The sequence below is a fragment of the Alligator sinensis genome, unplaced genomic scaffold, assembly GCF_000455745.1.
Source record: "Alligator sinensis unplaced genomic scaffold, ASM45574v1 scaffold446_1, whole genome shotgun sequence".
Lineage (NCBI taxonomy): Eukaryota > Metazoa > Chordata > Crocodylia > Alligatoridae > Alligator > Alligator sinensis.
In genome coordinates this window covers 171,827-188,257 of record NW_005843090.1, presented here as the reverse complement: position 1 = coordinate 188,257, position 16,431 = coordinate 171,827, and the positions used below count along the sequence as shown (strand labels likewise).

Sequence of the window (16,431 nt, the reverse complement as noted above, 5' to 3'; positions counted from 1 at the left end):
GCAAACTTGATCGGGGGCCTGAGAGGCAAGAGTGATGAGGAAATGGCCGAGTTGCAGGACCTCCACTTGATTCAGGAGGTGCACAGTCCCACCAGAGGAGATGCTCTGCTGGACCTGGTCCTGGCCGCAGGCGACGACCTGGTAAGAGGCCTCCAGGTTCTTGACCACCTGGGCAATAGTGATCATCGCATGCTGGAATTCACCATCCGGCGTAGAGTGTCAAGGGCCCGCAGCAAGGTGGTGGCCCTAGACTTCAGGAGGGCCAACTTCAGTGAGATGAGGAGATTAGTGGGAGAGGAACTGGGGTCCTTGAGGGCAGAGGAACTCAGCGTCCAAGAGGAGTGGTCGTTCCTTAAGGAAACGATACTCGGGGCCCAAGGGGTGTCCATCCCAACAAGAAGCAAGGGGGGCAGGAGTGTCCGAAAGCCCCCCTGGCTCACCAAGGGTGTCCGGGAATGCCTGCTTGCCAAAAGGGTGGCGTACGCCCGGTGGAAGGGGGGTGTAATCTCCAAAGAGGAGTATACCTCCTCTGCTCGGGCCTGCAGGCGGGCTGTTAGGAAGGCCAAGGCGGAGATAGAGCTCGGATTAGCGTCCAGGATTAAGGATAACAAAAAGTCCTTTTTCAAATATATTGGGAGGATGAAGAAGGCGCCGGGTAATGTGGGGCCCCTGCAGGATATGCGGGGCAATCTGGTGGTTGCGTCAGAGGATAAAGCGGACCTCTTTAACCAATTCTTCACCTCCGTTTTCTTGTGCAGGGACCGGGACTTCCCTGCTGTGATAGAAGCCGGACGCGAGGGGATCGCCTTCAGACCTCAGGTTGGGGAGGACCGGGTTAGAGAGCTTCTGGAGGGGCTGGACGCGTTCAAGTCAGCGGGTCCGGATGCTCTCCACCCCAGGGTGCTGAGGGAGCTGGCTGGGGTTATTGCAGGGCCCCTGGCACGGCTCTACGAGCGATCGTGGTGCTTGGGCCAGGTGCCAGACGATTGGAAGGTAGCTAATGTGGTCCCCATCTTCAAAAAAGGGAAAAGGGAGGACCCGGGCAATTATAGGCCCGTCAGTCTTACCTCAATCCTGGGGAAGCTCTTTGAGAAGATCATCAAGGAGCACATTTGTGATGGGCCGGCATCCGAGATGATGCTCAGGGGCAATCAGCATGGATTTATTAGGGGGAGATCATGTCAGACCAACCTGATTGCCTTTTATGATCAGGTCACAAAGGCCATGGATGCAGGTGTCGCGGTGGATGTAGTCTTTCTGGACTTCAGCAAGGCCTTTGACACCGTCTCTCACCCCATCCTAATTAGTAAACTAGGCGACTGTGGCATAGATGCCTACACGGTCAGATGGATTGCAGATTGGCTGAAGGGTCGCACTCAGAGGGTGGTGGTGGATGGATCATATTCGACTTGGGGGGAGGTGGGTAGTGGAGTCCCTCAGGGCTCGGTCCTGGGCCCTGCGCTGTTCAATGTCTTCATCAGCGATCTTGATGTTGGGGTGGAGAGCAACCTGTTTAAATTCGCTGATGACACCAAAATTTGGGGGGAGGTGAGCACGCTAGCAGGGAGAGAGAGATTGCAGAAGGATCTGGATAGGTTACAGGGGTGGGCAGACAGGAACAGGATGCGTTTCAATACGGACAAGTGCAGGGTGCTGCACTTGGGTAGTAGGAACCAGCAGCACACTTATAAGATGGGGAGCTCCCTACTTGAGAGCACGGAGGCGGAAAGGGATCTTGGTGTCATTATTGACTCCAAGATGAACATGGGCCGACAATGCGAGGTCATGGTTGGCAGGGCTAACCGGACCTTGTCGTGCATCCACAGGTGCATCTCGAGTAGAGCCAGGGAGGTGATCCTCCCCCTCTATGCGACGCTGGTCAGGCCGCAGCTGGAGTATTGTGTCCAGTTCTGTGCGCCCCATTTCAGGAGGGATGTGGACAACATGGAGAGGGTCCAGAGGAGGGCCACCCGCATGATCCGGGGAGGGGTGTTGAGTCTGGAGAAGACTGAGGGGTTGGATGACAGTCTTCAAACTGCAAGGTGATTATAGAGGGGTTGGAGACGGGCTTTCCTCTGTGGCTGTAGGAGACCGGACTAGGAGCAACTGCCTCAAGCTGCAGCAGGGGAAACTGAGGCTGGAGATGAAGAGAAATGCTGTGACTGAGGGCGGTCAGGCCCCTAGAGAAGCGGTGAAATCTCTATCCTTGGATGTTTTCAAGAGCAGCTTGGACAGACACTTGCTGGGGTGGTTTCGTCAGGGCTGGCCCTGCCTCGAGCAGGGGCTGCACTCGATGGGACCTCCCGAAGTCCCTTGCAGTCCAACTTTTCTGTGCCCCCGTGAAGCTATTTCAGACCCTAGGCTGGAAAAGGAAAGTGGATTGGCAGAAGATGCGGCTCTGTCCTTGCTCTGTGCAGCCATAACTTTGGGGGAAAATACTTCTTTTATCTCCATTCTGCCTTTCATAAACAAGGCGCGTATTATATTCTGCTGCGGTTGCATGTGCTAATATACGGTACTGCTTCCGCTCTGGGAAGGAGACCGTGCCAGGGAGCGGATGCTTGTGAGTCCTCGTGCACCGGCTTGGAGCTTGCCCGAGGCTCGTACACAGCCAGTCTCTGCAGGGGCTCAGATCCATAGAAATGGTGCTGAGCTCCTTCCAGGATTGCAGGGAAGACCCAGCGTCCCCGGGTTAAACTTTCCCCCTCCAGCAAGGGGGACTGACAAGTCACATACTAGAAGCCCCCAAAGCGATGAGGGCCAGCCATGCCCTAGGTCCAGCCTGGGCATCACCCACTGGCAGGTCTCTACCTCCCGCATCAGGTCCTCTCTATGGCAAACGGGAGTAACCAAGGCCTGGAGGCTGCGGTGACAATCAATTAGCCTCGGCTTGCTGCGCCTTTGCCATTTGCATCTGCAGATGCTTCAGAGTCAAGATCTTCTGGCGACACTTGTCCCTGCCTGGCCACGCCGTCCCCATGTCCAGCCGGGCTTAAAACCCCCCATGCTCATAACCCGCCCTGCCCAGCATGTCCCGGACCACTTCCAGCCTGGTTAGATTGGGTGCAGGAGAGGGGGAAGCAGAGACACGTTCGCTCCCCCTGCCCGGCTTTGATTCCCTGCCTTGTTGCTTTCCATCAAGCTGTGAGCACGGCTGTTCCTCACTTGATTATTTCACATGAAAGGTCTCCCTGCGCCCAGCGGGATGTCTTTAAAGGACTAATTAGCAATGCCACGGTCGTGTTTATGTTGCAGGCGGTGATGGGGGACTGTTTAACATTCCCTTGCCCTTTCCTGTGAAGGGACCTGGTTGGGTTTCCCTTGCTCGAGGGCGTCTGCAATGGCTGAGCTGCAAGAGGAGCGTAAAGATTGGGACTGGAGACGTCAGCCTCTTCCCTTTCTAGCCCAGTAGGACCTGGTCGGACAAGCAGCTGATGCTAGCTAATGCCAGAGGCGGGCACCGATCCAAACGGCATAGTGCCAGGGCTACCGTACTGTCTTGTGTACAACATGCATTTCCCCTCCAAAGCCAGCTGGGAATTTTCGTGTGCATTGTATGCAAGAAATATGGTAAGAGCAGCCTTGGCCTGGGCTCTCTGCAGCGTCCACGACCCCCCCGGCAGCAGCAGGACGTTGGCGGCCGCAGCCCCTCTGTATCCCAGGGGCAGGGGCAATGTCAGGGGCGACTGTCATGCGGCTCCAAGGTCAGAAACGGGGTTTCTCTGGGCTGGTTTGGACGAGGCTGATCCTGCCGCAGGACTGGATGTGACCCCGCAGCTCCCTGCCAGCCCCACAGCTCTGTGACCTCCCCAGCTGGACATGGCTAACTGGGACCCAGGTACGCTGCTGATGGGCTGAGAGCTGGCCCCGGGCTGTCCTGCTCCTCCCCAAGGCCTGTGTCATTTGTGAGCTCAGTATACCCGACCCGTCGTTTCCCATCCGCACGCGCCCGACCCTGCACCGCAAAAGGCAGAGGGGGTCGGATCAGGTCAGCCGGGGATGACAGGCACCCCCAGGGCTCTGCGCCTCCAGGCAGCAGGGTCACGAAGGGTTAATACTGCTGTAATTATTTCTGCCCGTGAATTATTAACGAGGCGGAACCAGCAAATCCCAATTAGAGCCCACGGAGATGTCGACAGCTTGTCAATGCGCCGCGCCTGGGGGACCCTGGGATGCTCTGGGCCAGGGCGAGGTACCCTGAGCTCCCCGGGGCAGGGGCTCAGGCTGGATCTTCCCTGTCGGAGCAGGGAGGCCGTGGCAGGGACGGGGGGACTCTGCGTCACTGGGGGTGTCAAGGAGAGCAGTGGGTGGGGGTGATGTATGTGCAGTGATGCCCATGCTCTGCTATGGGAATGTCCCAGGCTGCTGGCTCCGAGGTCAGACACGGGGTTTGTCTGGGCTGGTTCGGATGGGGCTGATCCTGCCCCAGGACTGGATGTGCCCCTGCAGCTCCCTGCCCGTACCACGGCTCTGGGATTTCTATGATTGTTAAGGCAGGGGACTGGCACTGGCCGAATACCAGGACCCTTGTCCCCAGATTCAGGAGGGGTGACCGAAAATGGCTGCGGGCCACGGTCACTTGTGCAAACTCCTCTCTGCATCTAAAGACCCGTGCACGCATTAGCACTAGATACAGTTGCAGGAGTGTGCATGTGTGCACGCACATCCATGCACGCACACACTTCCCTCTGTGAGCAGAGCATCACAGTCGCAGAGGCCAGGCTGCAGGTGCTCTCAGACCCCTCTGGTGCCTGCAAAGCCCGGTTATTAACTCACACCATGACCTTGCAGGTGGGTTTATCAGGTGCTCAGTGTGTTTGGGGCCAGGACAGACCTGCAGCAAGGGGAGAATCAGGCCGGGGTTGGAAAACTCCCGTGGGACCCAAACCTCGTGGGTGGCAGGTGCTGGACGGAGGCAGGGGACTGCGGGGCCAGGAAGGAGCGGGGAGATGGTGGGGAAACCACCAGCAGGTGAGTGGGAAGCCATGCAGGGATGCAGAGCGCTTCTGCGCACAGGCCAGGCGATCCCATGAAAGCAGCCGGAAAGCCCCAGGGATGAGGAACGGCCCGACACAGGGCACTGGGGCCGAGGCCAAGCGAGGAGGGAGCTAACGGCTCCGCGATGTCGGTGTTGGGCGCAGGGGGGGCCGCTCACGCATGCTCGCGGTGCCCCGGGCAGCTAACACCCCCCGTAACTCGGCTGTGCAAGAAGCCCCGTCCCCTCCCTGGCCCCGACCGCCTCTGACTGCGGCTCTGTTCTCTGCCCTGCAGGACGTCGTCGCTGCGCTGGAACACGGGCACCAAGGAGCGCATGCTCATCAAGGTGACGGACCGCGAGCCCAGCTTCCTCGCCCACCAGGGCAACGGCTACACCCCCGAGGGACAGGTGGGCACGCGGGCACGGCGTCCTTCGGGCGGCCAGGCTTCGCCCGGCCTGCAAACCTTCGCACCCGACGCCGACACCTCAGTCTTCTTCCCCGAGAGGAAAGCGTCGCCCTTCCTGAAGCGGGCCGAGCACACGGGCGGCTGCTCCCCGCTGCTGGGCCGCGCCGACGCCTTCTGCTCCCAGGCCCAGCACCGCAAGCACTCGAGCGAGTCGCAGCCGTCCTCGCCGCGCTACGCCTACGAGCCGCCGCTCTACGAGGAGCCGCCCATGGAGTACCAGGCGCCCATCTACGACGAGCCGCCCGTGGACATGCAGTACGAAGCCAGCGGCAGCTACAAGGCCGGCTCCCCGCAGAAGTCACCCATCCGGAAACCCCACCCGTTCCTGCAGTCGCCCAAGCAGGGCTCCAACTCGCCCTACCAGCAGCTGGTGCTGACCCGGCAGAAATGCCCCGAGCGCTTCATGAGCCTGGAGTACAGCCCCGCCGGCAAGGAGTACGTGCGCCAGCTCGTCTACGTGGAGCAGGCTGGTGCCAGCCCCAAGCTCAAGACCGGCTTGCGGCACAAGTACTCGCCCAACCCCATCGGCGGCTCCTACTCGCTGCAGCACAGCCCCTGCCTGATGCGGGACCAGCGCCTGGAGATCAAGTCCGGAGACTACAGCAGCATGGAGGGGCCCGACTTCCGGCACGGCTCCCCCACCGGCCAGGTCTCCATGGGAGAGGACTCCATGTCGTGGTGCAGCCAGCAGGACACCCTGTCTTCCACCGGCTACTCGCCCAGCACGCGGAAGAGGAAAAGCCGGAAGCCCTCGCTGTCCCACGACCCCAACACCTCCTCCACGGACGGCTCGGGGGACCGGGACGCGCTGGCCGAGCAGCTGATGGCCGAGGAGAGGCCGCCCACCGGACCCAACCGGTCCCAGATGAACCGCACGGAGAGCAAGGCGGGCGAAGCCGAGGGCATGGGGCGCAGCTTCCCCGAGCCCTTCCTGGCCCAGGCGCGGCTGGCGTGGGAGGCGCAGCAGGCCCACTACCACATGAAGCAGCGCAGCAGCTGGGACTCGCAGAAGGACGGCTCGGGCTACGAGAGCGACGGGGCGCTGCCCCTGCCCATGCCCGGCCCGGTGGTGCGAGCCTTCAGCGAGGACGAGGCGCTGGCGCAGCAGGAGAGCAAGCACTGGAAGAGGAACACCTTCGAGAAGCTGGGCTTCCCCCAGATCCTCCTGGAGAAGAGCGTGTCCGTGCAAACCAACCTGGCCTCCCCAGAGCCCTACCTGCACCCCTCCCAGGTAACACGCTGGGCCGGGGGGAAGGGGCGTGGGGTAGCTGGACCCAGGGAGCCCATCACCACGGCACTGGGGCCTCATCAGGCGCCTGCAGGCAGCTCCGTGCTCCTGTGGTATACGGTGCTTACTGCTGTCATGGTGCCGTGCACCCTTCGGGGCTCCTTGGCGTGGCCTGCACTCACCCTGCACTATAACGGGGCACCGCCCTATGCAGCGGTCTTTGCTCAAGTCTTGATTACATGCGTGTTGGGGGCAGCGTATCCCCCAAGGACTGCTGTGGGGCGCTCCCTTCTTTCTGAGAAGGGGTCACCTCGCTGCCCTGAGCCAGAGGGCACCCCAGAGCCGTAGCTGCTGCGGGGTGGGAACAGCTGGGCTTGCGTAGCTCCCTCGAGGCCCTGCTGCTCCAAGCCCTTGGCTTCTGCTTCCCCATGCAGCGCTGTGCCCTGCTCTCGATGCCCGGGGGCTTTCTTTCCAAGCAGAGTCGGGGCTCTCCCCACGCCCAGTCGTCCCGCGATGCCTCGGGGAACTCGAGGGGTAGCGCAGCAGTCAGAAAGCCCTGGGCACTTTGCAGCAGGGAGGGGAGCTGGAAGGCACGTGGTGGGATGGGAGGGGTGCCCCGGGGCGTGCCATGTCTGGAGTCAGCGCGGGCCAAGGAGACAAGGGCACTGCAGCAGGGGTGTGGAGCAGGGAAACCATTTAATAAAACAGGCCTGCTCCCTTCCGGCACAGCTCCGGCAGAGGCAGATCCCCTGGAGTAGCCGCACGTCTGTCCACTCCCAGTCCCGGGCAAACCTGAACAGCCGTGGGGCATGCGTCTGCCCACCCGCACCCTACGCAGCCCTCCCCTGGGGACTCGAGCTCACAGCCAGCAGGAGACTCGCATCCTCCATGGCCCTGCTGAGCAATGACGGGGGTCTTGGAGCTGTGTGCTGGGGGGACATCCAGGCCGGATGCCCTTTGCGGGGCATCAGCACGGGGAAGGGGCGAGGCGTGACTGGGGAGCTCAAAGGCAGCCTCTGCCGGTAAACCAGGCAGCAGTAGCAACAGCTTGGAGAATAACATAGGAGGTTGGGCGGCTGCTGCTTCTCCCCGCGGCCTGGAGCATCTGCCCCTGCAAAGAAAGACAGCCATGTGTGGGCATGGTTGTGTGGGGAGGAGACCCAAACCCACCAGGGACTGGGGCAGACCCAGGTCCATCCTGCCCGGTCCCCTGTGTCCCCCGGGGCAGAGAGCGGAGCTGCAGGGAGAGTGACCGGAGCTGAGCAGGGTTTCCCCCTGTTCCTCTCTCCCTGCAGCCTCCAGCGCTGAGGTCTGATGCCGAGGCCGTGCCCTTCACTCCCTGCTCCAGCACCACCGATGCCCCTTTCCTCTCTGAGCTCTCCCCTTGCATCCCCACTGCTCTTTGCCTCTATACCATACAGGCAAAGCTAACACATCAGGGCAAGTATCTTCTAGATTGCTTCACGCTTGGAGAGTCCCAGCTGGAAACCAAAACCAACTCTCTTGTACCTGAGCAGAGATAGTAACTGCAAGAGGTGATCACGGCACGTGTTGCTTTCTACAGATTACACGACTTTATTTTTTTATAAACGCCCTTTTTTATGTAGCTTTTATTAAATACAAAAGTTTTCCAGCCAGGCAAAGTATCGGTGGGAGTGAAGTAGACTGCACACAGCACGCAGTATGTAAGTTGGCAGCAGAGATCCTTCTGGCCCAGGATTATGGAGATTGCACTGAACGAATTCTGTGCGGGGAGTATGTTGGAGAGAAGACAGTGCCTGCTTTATGAAATACACTTGGGCCCCCTGAGACTTCGGCCCGCGCCGGGTTCTGGGTGGCAGTCGGGGGCGTTTTGTCTCAGGCTGCTTCCCGGGATAGAAAGCCGTGACTGCCCCAGTCCTTGGGGAGCTAGAGCATAAACAGGGCAGACTTTGCTTGGAGTGCGGCTCCCCTCCAGTGCTGAGAGGTAGCCTGGTGCCCTGAGCGTGCTCAGCAGTGTGCTGGTCCCGACCCAGGGGCTGGCGGGTGGGCTCGTTGTCCTGTGCACGCCTGGCTCGTGGTTCAGGACCAACACGATACGCCCACCGTGGGCTTCTGCCCTGCCTGGTCCTAGTCCAGCACATGGCCCCAGCATCCAGGCTGCACCCCCTTGTATCCCAGGGTGCCTGGGATGGTTGAAGACCTGTGGCCCCAAGAGTGTGGCTGTCCCACCCAGGGGAGCCCAGGGTGAGGGAAGTGTGTCCCCTTCCCAGCCCTGGCCTGAGGCAGGTGAGCTTCCTCTGCAGGCAGGCAGGTGGGAATGAGGGCGCGGGGCTGCAAGGTTGGGTCTCCTCATGGAGGGACGCTCTCTGCAATGCCACAGCCTGTCTCAGGCTTCGTGTCCGCAGCCCTGGCGTGGGGGGACTGAAAGAAGTCTTGTTGGCTCATCCATGGTGGCCCCGATACGCACGTGGCCCCAGGAGCTCCCCGGCTGGCGAAGCCTGTGACGTGGCATCTACACATCAGAGCTGCCACGGGCTGAATCAGTCCCCAGGTCCGCCCTGCCCCGTCCCCTGTGTCCCACGGGCAGGGAGCGGAGCTGCAGGGAGAGTGACCAGGGCTGAGCAGGGTTTTCCCCCGTTCCTCTCCCTGCAGCCTCCAGCATTGAGGGTCTAGGAAATTTGGATTTGGAGGCCGTGCCCCTCACTCCCTGCTCAGTAGCAACCTCTCCCTGCCTCTCCGCGCTTGCTGCTCGGTCACGCTCCGCGTGGGCGCGCGCGCTAACCCTGCCTTGTCTGGCTGTTGTTTCGCAGTCGGAGGACCTCGGCGCTTGTGCCCAGTTTGAGAACAGCCGGCAGAACCGGAACATGATGCCCAGCTCCAGCTGCGTCTTCCCCACCTTCAACCTGCGCAAGCCCTCCTCGGAGACGGACATTGAGAACTGGGCGTCCAAGCACTTCAACAAGCACACGCAGGGGCTCTTCCGGAGGAAGGTCTCCATCGCCAACATGCTGGCCTGGAGCAGCGAGTCCATCAAGAAGCCCATGATCATGACCAACGACCGCAACGTCAAGAAGGAGGCCTGCGAGATCTTCAAACTGATTCAGATGTACATGGGGGACCGGCGGGCCAAGACGGACCAGCTCAACGTGGCCTTGGAGATTGCCACCAAGGGCTGGAGCGTGCAGGGCCTGCGGGACGAGCTGTACATACAGCTGTGCCGGCAGACCACCGAGAACTTCCGCTACGAGAGCCTGGCCCGGGGCTGGGAGCTCATGGCGATTTGTTTGGCCTTCTTCCCGCCCACCCCCAAATTCCACTCCTACCTGGAGGGCTATATTTACCGGCACATGGACCCGGTGAACGACACCAAAGGTAAGCAAGGAGCCGCCGCCAACTCCCGCGGGGGGAGTCTGCAGACCAAGCATGGCGACGAGCCGGCCGCAGGCTTTCGTGAGCGTGCCGCGGGGCTGCGGCACTGGCGTCTCCACCCGGCCGCCCCAGAATCCAGCATGAGCTCCCGCCTGAAATGAGCTTGGAACGGGCCTTGCGCTCAGCACCGGGGGCGACTAACATGTCTCCCCAAGCACCACACGCGTACACGCGCCACACACACACGTGTCTAGGTCTCCATGTGCCTCGGCTGTGGCTCTTGCAGTACTGCGGGGTCCCTGAGATGGGTGGTTGGGGGAATGATGCCGCGTTTCGCTCGCCTCGGGTAGCGGAGGCTCTGTAGCCGGCTGCTGCGCTGCTCTCGAATGCGGTGCTTCACTTGCAGGTTGCCTGGGACCGACCCGCCATCTCCCCGGCTCGGCCGGGGCCTGCACATGTGAGTCCCATCCCCTGAGAGGAGCCATCTCCCCAGCTCCGCTTTCCAAAGCAGCCGTGCACCCAGGAAACCGCCTGCCTGGTACCCAGCTGCTGAGTGTGGGATGATGACAGCCAGCAGGTCCCTTTCCCTGCCCCACCATGATTTTGTCTGCGGCACCTTGGGGGCTATCGGTTTGTCCGAGGGCACCCTGGAAGGCACTTGGGGGAAACCAGGAGCTGAGGAGAGGGTGCATTTCTTGGAATAGACCCGTCGACTCATAGAGCCGTGGGCTGGCAGGGAGCTACGGAGCCAACCCCCCTGTCCGTCTGTCCGTCCGTATCAGTCTGACCAGGGGGAAACTCCTTCCTGACCCCAAATGTGGGGGAAGGGGAACATTAGGTCACTGGCCAGGGATCCGGCATGATTCCTCTCCGATTAGGGGTGTTATCTGCAATTTGGGGTCAGGAAAGGATTTCCCCCCTGGTCAGATTTGGCGGGGGGGGGTTGCCTTCCTCTGCAGCGGGGGCACGGCCTCAGCCTGGGGTCTCTGGAGCATATTAACAGCCTTTGCAGCAGCAGGACGCTGGCTGCTGCGGTCCCCCGGCTTTCCTGGGGGCAGGTTTGGGTGTGATGTCTGGTGCTGTGTCAGGGGTGACGGTAGTTTTACAGAGTTTACATGATGGGTTTGTCTGGGCTGGTTTGCACAGGGCTGATCCTGCCTCGGGCAGGGGTTGGACTGGATGTGACCTCTGGAGATCCTTCCTGCCGCGCTGCTGTGTGATTCCCGAAGCTGGGACTGCAAACTTCTGTGTCCAACTCAGCCCCTGCGCACGGCCTGGCCTTGTGCCTCCGGCAGGGCTGACAGTCCCGCTGTCCCAGGTGCAGCTGATCTGGCTCGGGCTCCTCTCCAGTGAGAGTGCAGTGCGGAGAGCCAGCTCCCCACCGCCTTGTAGCCACAGCAGCCGGGCCTCGCGCCCCGACGTCTCCAGTCCCCACCCCAGATCCATCGGCTCCTGTGCTGAGCAAGACACGTGCACCCTTGGGCAGGAGGATGCTCCAAGCAACCTCCTCTCCCCAGGTGTACGTGCCCCCATTTATTGCCAGCCTGCCCAGGTCTGGCTCCAGCCAGCCCTACCCTTGGCTCTGGGTCCTCACCGGCACAGAGGCAGGAGGTCTTTGCCAACTGGTTTCTGGCTGCACCAAGTGATGGGAGAGCATCTGGGGGAGCAGAGGCAACTGGCAGAGCATGATATGTCCTTGAGTGTCCACGAAGCTGCTGCAGAGAGGAGGGTGATAAGCCCCTTGCTGGAGTCAGAGCTGCCAGCATTAGGATTAGAGCCAGACAGCCCTGCGGTGAGGGGGGAGTCTGGCTCAGCTGTGGCATCTTCACCTGCCGGAGATGCTACCAGGGCCACAGACCTCCCAGATCAGCTCCCGGTTCTGTGTGGCCATGGGCTTGCTTCCTCCGCTGAACCTGCTGAATGTGGGATCACGGAAGAGTAGGGTTCAGCTCTCCCCGCTCCGTCCCGGCAGCATGCTCCAGGAGCACAGCTCCATCAGCGCTGCAGCTTCCCTTGCCTTCACTAAGAGCAGGACCAAGCCAGAGGAGGCTGGGACCAATTTGCTGTGCTGGGAGGTCAGGCCTGAGTCCGCAGTCTCCTGGGGTAAGCCCTTGCAATGCTCCGGAGTGGTGCCGCCGGCAGGAGGGGAGCGGAGATGAGGGGTCCGCATGCTTTTCCCAGGAGCTGGAGGGGAGCAGGCATCTCCTAGGCTCCCAGCACATGTGCCCGCTGCAGCACTAAGTGCCCCGAGCCAGGTTCTCCAGACGCAGGGGGCCTCCCCTCCACCCACGAGTGTGATGTAGCCGTAAGCTCGCATTCGCCGGCTGAGGGGGAATTGCACAGGAACAGCGGCCGTGTCCCACAGGTCCCCAGCTGCATCCCTGGAGCTCAGCGTAAGCTAGAGCAGCCCCCAGGCTGCTGGAACAGTGCGTGGGGGAGAACAAGGGGCAGCAGCCAGGCACAAAGCAGATCAGAGGATGCACAGGAGAACTTTACGCCTCCCTCCCAGCCTGTCAAGCACTGGAGAAAGGACAGGCGCTTTCTGACGCAGTTTGCACATGGACAGCGGGGTGGGGAGGAATTGGCGAAGGCGCTCAGAGCAGCCAGACACTGCACCAGGCAAGGCTCCAGGCAGGTGTGGACGTACACAGCAAGCAGGTGGCATGGAGGCTGGGGGCCGTTGCGGGCCTGACAGCCAACTGGGGAGCCCAGCCCGGGGAGGAAGAGGAGGAAAGCGTCTCACGGCACATCCCTGCGTGGCTCCGAGCCGGGAGCGCCTGTCCCGTTCAGTGCATCCTTCCCTGTACATGCCACCTGCCATATGGCAGCCCCTGTGTCATCAGCCCAGAGCCCGCCCTGCTGTCCAATTACTGCTGGTAATTGGTTATTGCAGACACCATTAGCTCAGGGCTTTTATTTTCAGTCATTAAGCCACAAACCATATATCAGCTCCCAACCACTCCCATCCGACAGCCTAGCTGGAGCATAGGATTGCTCTAACGAGGTGCGAAACTTCATTCAACTGTTTCCTTTTCCTCTTCCCTATCCTCCCTCGCTCAGCACAAGGCCCCAGCACTGCCCCTGGCAGCCTAAAGCTCTTAAACCCTGCCCTGCAACTGGCAGCAAAGCTCCCCGCGCTCCTCTCTCAGGGCTCCCAGCCTGGCTTGTCCCCAAGCAGCTTTCCCAGCATGACAGCAAAGCATTTCCTCCGTGAGCTGCCCTGGGATTAGCAGTGCCGGGGGGGGGGTTGGGAAACAGCCCAGTGGAGCAAGCGGCACAAGGTGGGGACTTACCCCAGGGCAGCTGGCAGGCGGTAGCTGCCTGTGTGTCTGCGCTTACCCTGTGGGAAGTGAGAGCTACACTGCGGGGTGCCGGCATGGGCTAAGCTGCCCCCTGCTTTGCTAGTGCTTACCCTGGGGTAAGAGCGGGCAGATAGGGACCTCACCTGCCTGCTTTCAGCTCTTTGGCTCGTTCATTTGTCCGACCTGCGGCCCTCTAGGAAAGCACCTGCCGGCTCTGTTCGCAGAGGTTGAGTGGAGTCTCTCCCCAGTCAGAGGTACAGCCCCTTGCACACGTGTGTGCACAACACCCTGCACGGCTGCCCCTGCTCCAGGGCTTCTGCACACCACAGCTCTCCTTCTCCCTGCTCTCGCCGGCTCCATCCGCCTCTCTCTTCTTTATGAAGCACTGTCACAAGGCCCCTCGGCCCCAGCCGGACGGGTCCCAGCTTGGCTGCACAGGGCACAGGCGTGGATTAATGCAGAAGGGGGAACCCACCAGGCCACTGCTTTAGCTGTAGCCCTGAGGGCAGTGCAGCCCCTGGTCCCTTCTGCCTGCTGGCAGCTGGGGTTGGCACCTGGCAAGGGCTGGGCTTGTGCAGCCATGGTCTGCCAAGATGCAGACGGGAAGATTTTGCAGACAGAGGCAAGTTGCAAGAAAACAGGTTTAGGTTGGATCTTAGGAAAAGCTTCCCTGGCCGAGCAGGGAGGCAGTAGGAGAGATGCCAGCGAAGGGCAGACTCTCCGTTGCTGGAGGGGCTCAGGGAGAGGGTGACAGGCACTGGGCGGGGAGGATCTAGGTGCAGCAATGCCCATGGTCTGCTGTGGGGATGTCCCAGTCTTCTGGGCTTTACTGGTTGCCATGTGGGGCTGGGAGGGAATCCCGTACTCCCCTTCCTGCTCCATGTGTCGGGGTTTTAAGCCTCCTCCAGAGGTGCTGGGTACTGCATCCCGGGATGGGGATGGGGCTGGGCTGGGCCAATGCTCCTGCTGACACCAACCCCGCAGGATCCTGGCTGGAGGGTCTTGCCCACGTGCTCAGGTTCATCCTGATGCTGCACTGGGGCAGGAAGGGATTTCCCCCCTGCTCAGACTGGTGCGGACTGGGAGGTTTTGCCTTCCTCTGCAGCCACGGGCCCTGGCAGCAGCAGGACATTGGCAGCCACGGCCCCCCGGTATCCCAGGGGCAGGGGCGGGGGCGATGTCTGGGGCTGTGTCGGGGGCGACTGTGTTGTGCAGCTCTGAGGTCAGACATGGGTTTGTTTGTGGGGTTTGGACAGGGCTAATCCTGTGTCAGGTTGGGCTGGATGTCACCCCACAGCTCCCTGCCAGCCCCACAGCTCTGGGATCCTCTGTGATCATATGAGATGGCTGGGTTGATTTCCGGTGAGAAGTGGAGTACAATGATGTGACCACCTGGATCCCGTCTGGCCTTGAGGTCTAGGCACCCCTGGGTATGTCCCAGGCTCAGGTTTGGGGCGACTTTAAGGCATCTCTTCTTGTACCCCTAGCCACGCAAGCCTTCCTGTCTCATTGGTGTCACCCCAGGGTAGCACAGAGGGAGACGAGTAGCGGGAGGACTGGTTCATAGAAAAGGACCAGGAAAAACTCCAGCAGGGCCCTAGGACCTGCACCCACTGCTTGTCTCTCCCGTGCTGCACCAACCTGCAAAAGGGGCCAAGCTCCTCTCGATGCTCAGAGGAGCCTCGGGGCGTGGGGTGCTGGGGGCTGAGCAGAGGAGGTGTTTAATGCAGGTGTTTAATGAGCCTCCTGCCTGCAGGGTGGGGGTTTGCAAGCCAATAGGTTGGCAAAAAAAGGCCTAAAGGATTTGGAGGCTAGGGTAGGAATAGGGTAGGATTTGGAGGAGCTGGGTAGGAATAGTGTCAGCAGATGGAGCTGGGCAGGTGATGGAGAATGGACTCCAGAGCCCTCCCCTGAAGCCGGAGAGGTGGAGATGCAATTGAAATGGGGTGAAGGCCAGGCCCGGCCCAGCCCCGCTCCCCGGGTTTGGGGCAGAGCCAGTGCAGATGGCAGTGGAGGCAGAGACCTGCCCATGCAGCATTTCCCCCGGAGTAAGCGTTCAGCGGCGTCTTTTCGAGGGCAGAAGCCCTTGGCGGGGGGTGGAGGATGTTTGCTGGATGCAGGGCCACTTATGGATTTGGACTTGATTTGGCTTGGAACACGAAAAATGTCTTTAAAAATATCAAAAAGTCTTTCCGAGGGCAGACAACACGGCAATGGAGGCTGTGTCCCGCCGTTGTTCCCGCAGCCGCAGCTCCCTTTCTCCAGAGACAAAGCCCCTCTCTGCTGGCCAGCTGGCCCTAGCCCATGCCTCAGGACGCGCGTGTGGGGACCAGGCCCCGGACAGCTGGGCCGGACACACAGGGCTGCTTGTTCCCTGCAGCTCAGCTCCTTCCTCTGGGCGGGGAGGGTGAGATCGCGGTCCCTGGCTCATGCCGCGTCCCTGACCTAGCCGATAGCACACGGGACAGGGGCTTCATGCCCATGGCCTGGGGTAGAGGTCTGCTGGGCCAGCTCCAGGGCATGGGTCCCTCTGGGACATGCTGAGCATGATCCATTGCAGACAGGCCACCCTGCCCTTCTCCCTGTGCCTGCCTGGCCCCTGAGCCCCAGCCCCAGAGCCTGGGCTCGCTGTAGTCCTGGGTCCCTCACATCCTGCCTCCACAGACAAAAGGAATCTAGTCCTGGCATTTTGGGGGCTTCCAAGGGGCCAAATTCCCAAAGCCACTAACGATCAGGAGCAAAAACAAATCAGAGGGAAAATGTGAGTAACGACCCTTCCCGAGCGAGAGAGGAAGTGTGCGACAGGGTGCTCAGCGCGCCTGTCCCTTTAAGAGGGGAAGAGGCTGCCTGAGAAGCAGCCTGCAGGTGTGGCAAGGGGGCCAATAAGAATCACCAGACCAGAAGGGGGCGGAGCTTGAAGCATATAAGCCCGGGCCCTGAGTGGGCCAGGCAGTCCAGCCCTGAGAGCCGTGGGGAGAGGAGCTCCTGGGTCACATCTGAGCTGGGGAGAAGTAACTGTGGTGGTTTGTGGCAGGGGCGAAGGGGAGGTGAGGAGGTCCCAGCCGGGCCAGGAGCCTGTAGCCCAGGAAGGGAGCATGTCAGCAG

The 16,431-nt window shown here is 61.1% G+C and overlaps 1 protein-coding gene across 5 annotated transcripts in view; it reads left to right on the top strand.

The window, feature by feature from the left end:
* Nucleotides 1-16,431, top strand: part of ARHGAP39 (Rho GTPase activating protein 39) — a 160,391-nt gene that overhangs the window by 114,339 nt on the left and 29,621 nt on the right. For all 5 annotated transcript variants that reach the window (XM_025193686.1, XM_025193685.1, XM_025193687.1 and 2 more), the window contains 2 exons: nucleotides 5,272-6,676; nucleotides 9,466-10,027. In XM_025193686.1, coding sequence (XP_025049471.1) covers nucleotides 5,272-6,676; nucleotides 9,466-10,027 — 1,967 coding nt within the window. The remainder of the gene's footprint in view (nucleotides 1-5,271; nucleotides 6,677-9,465; nucleotides 10,028-16,431) is intronic.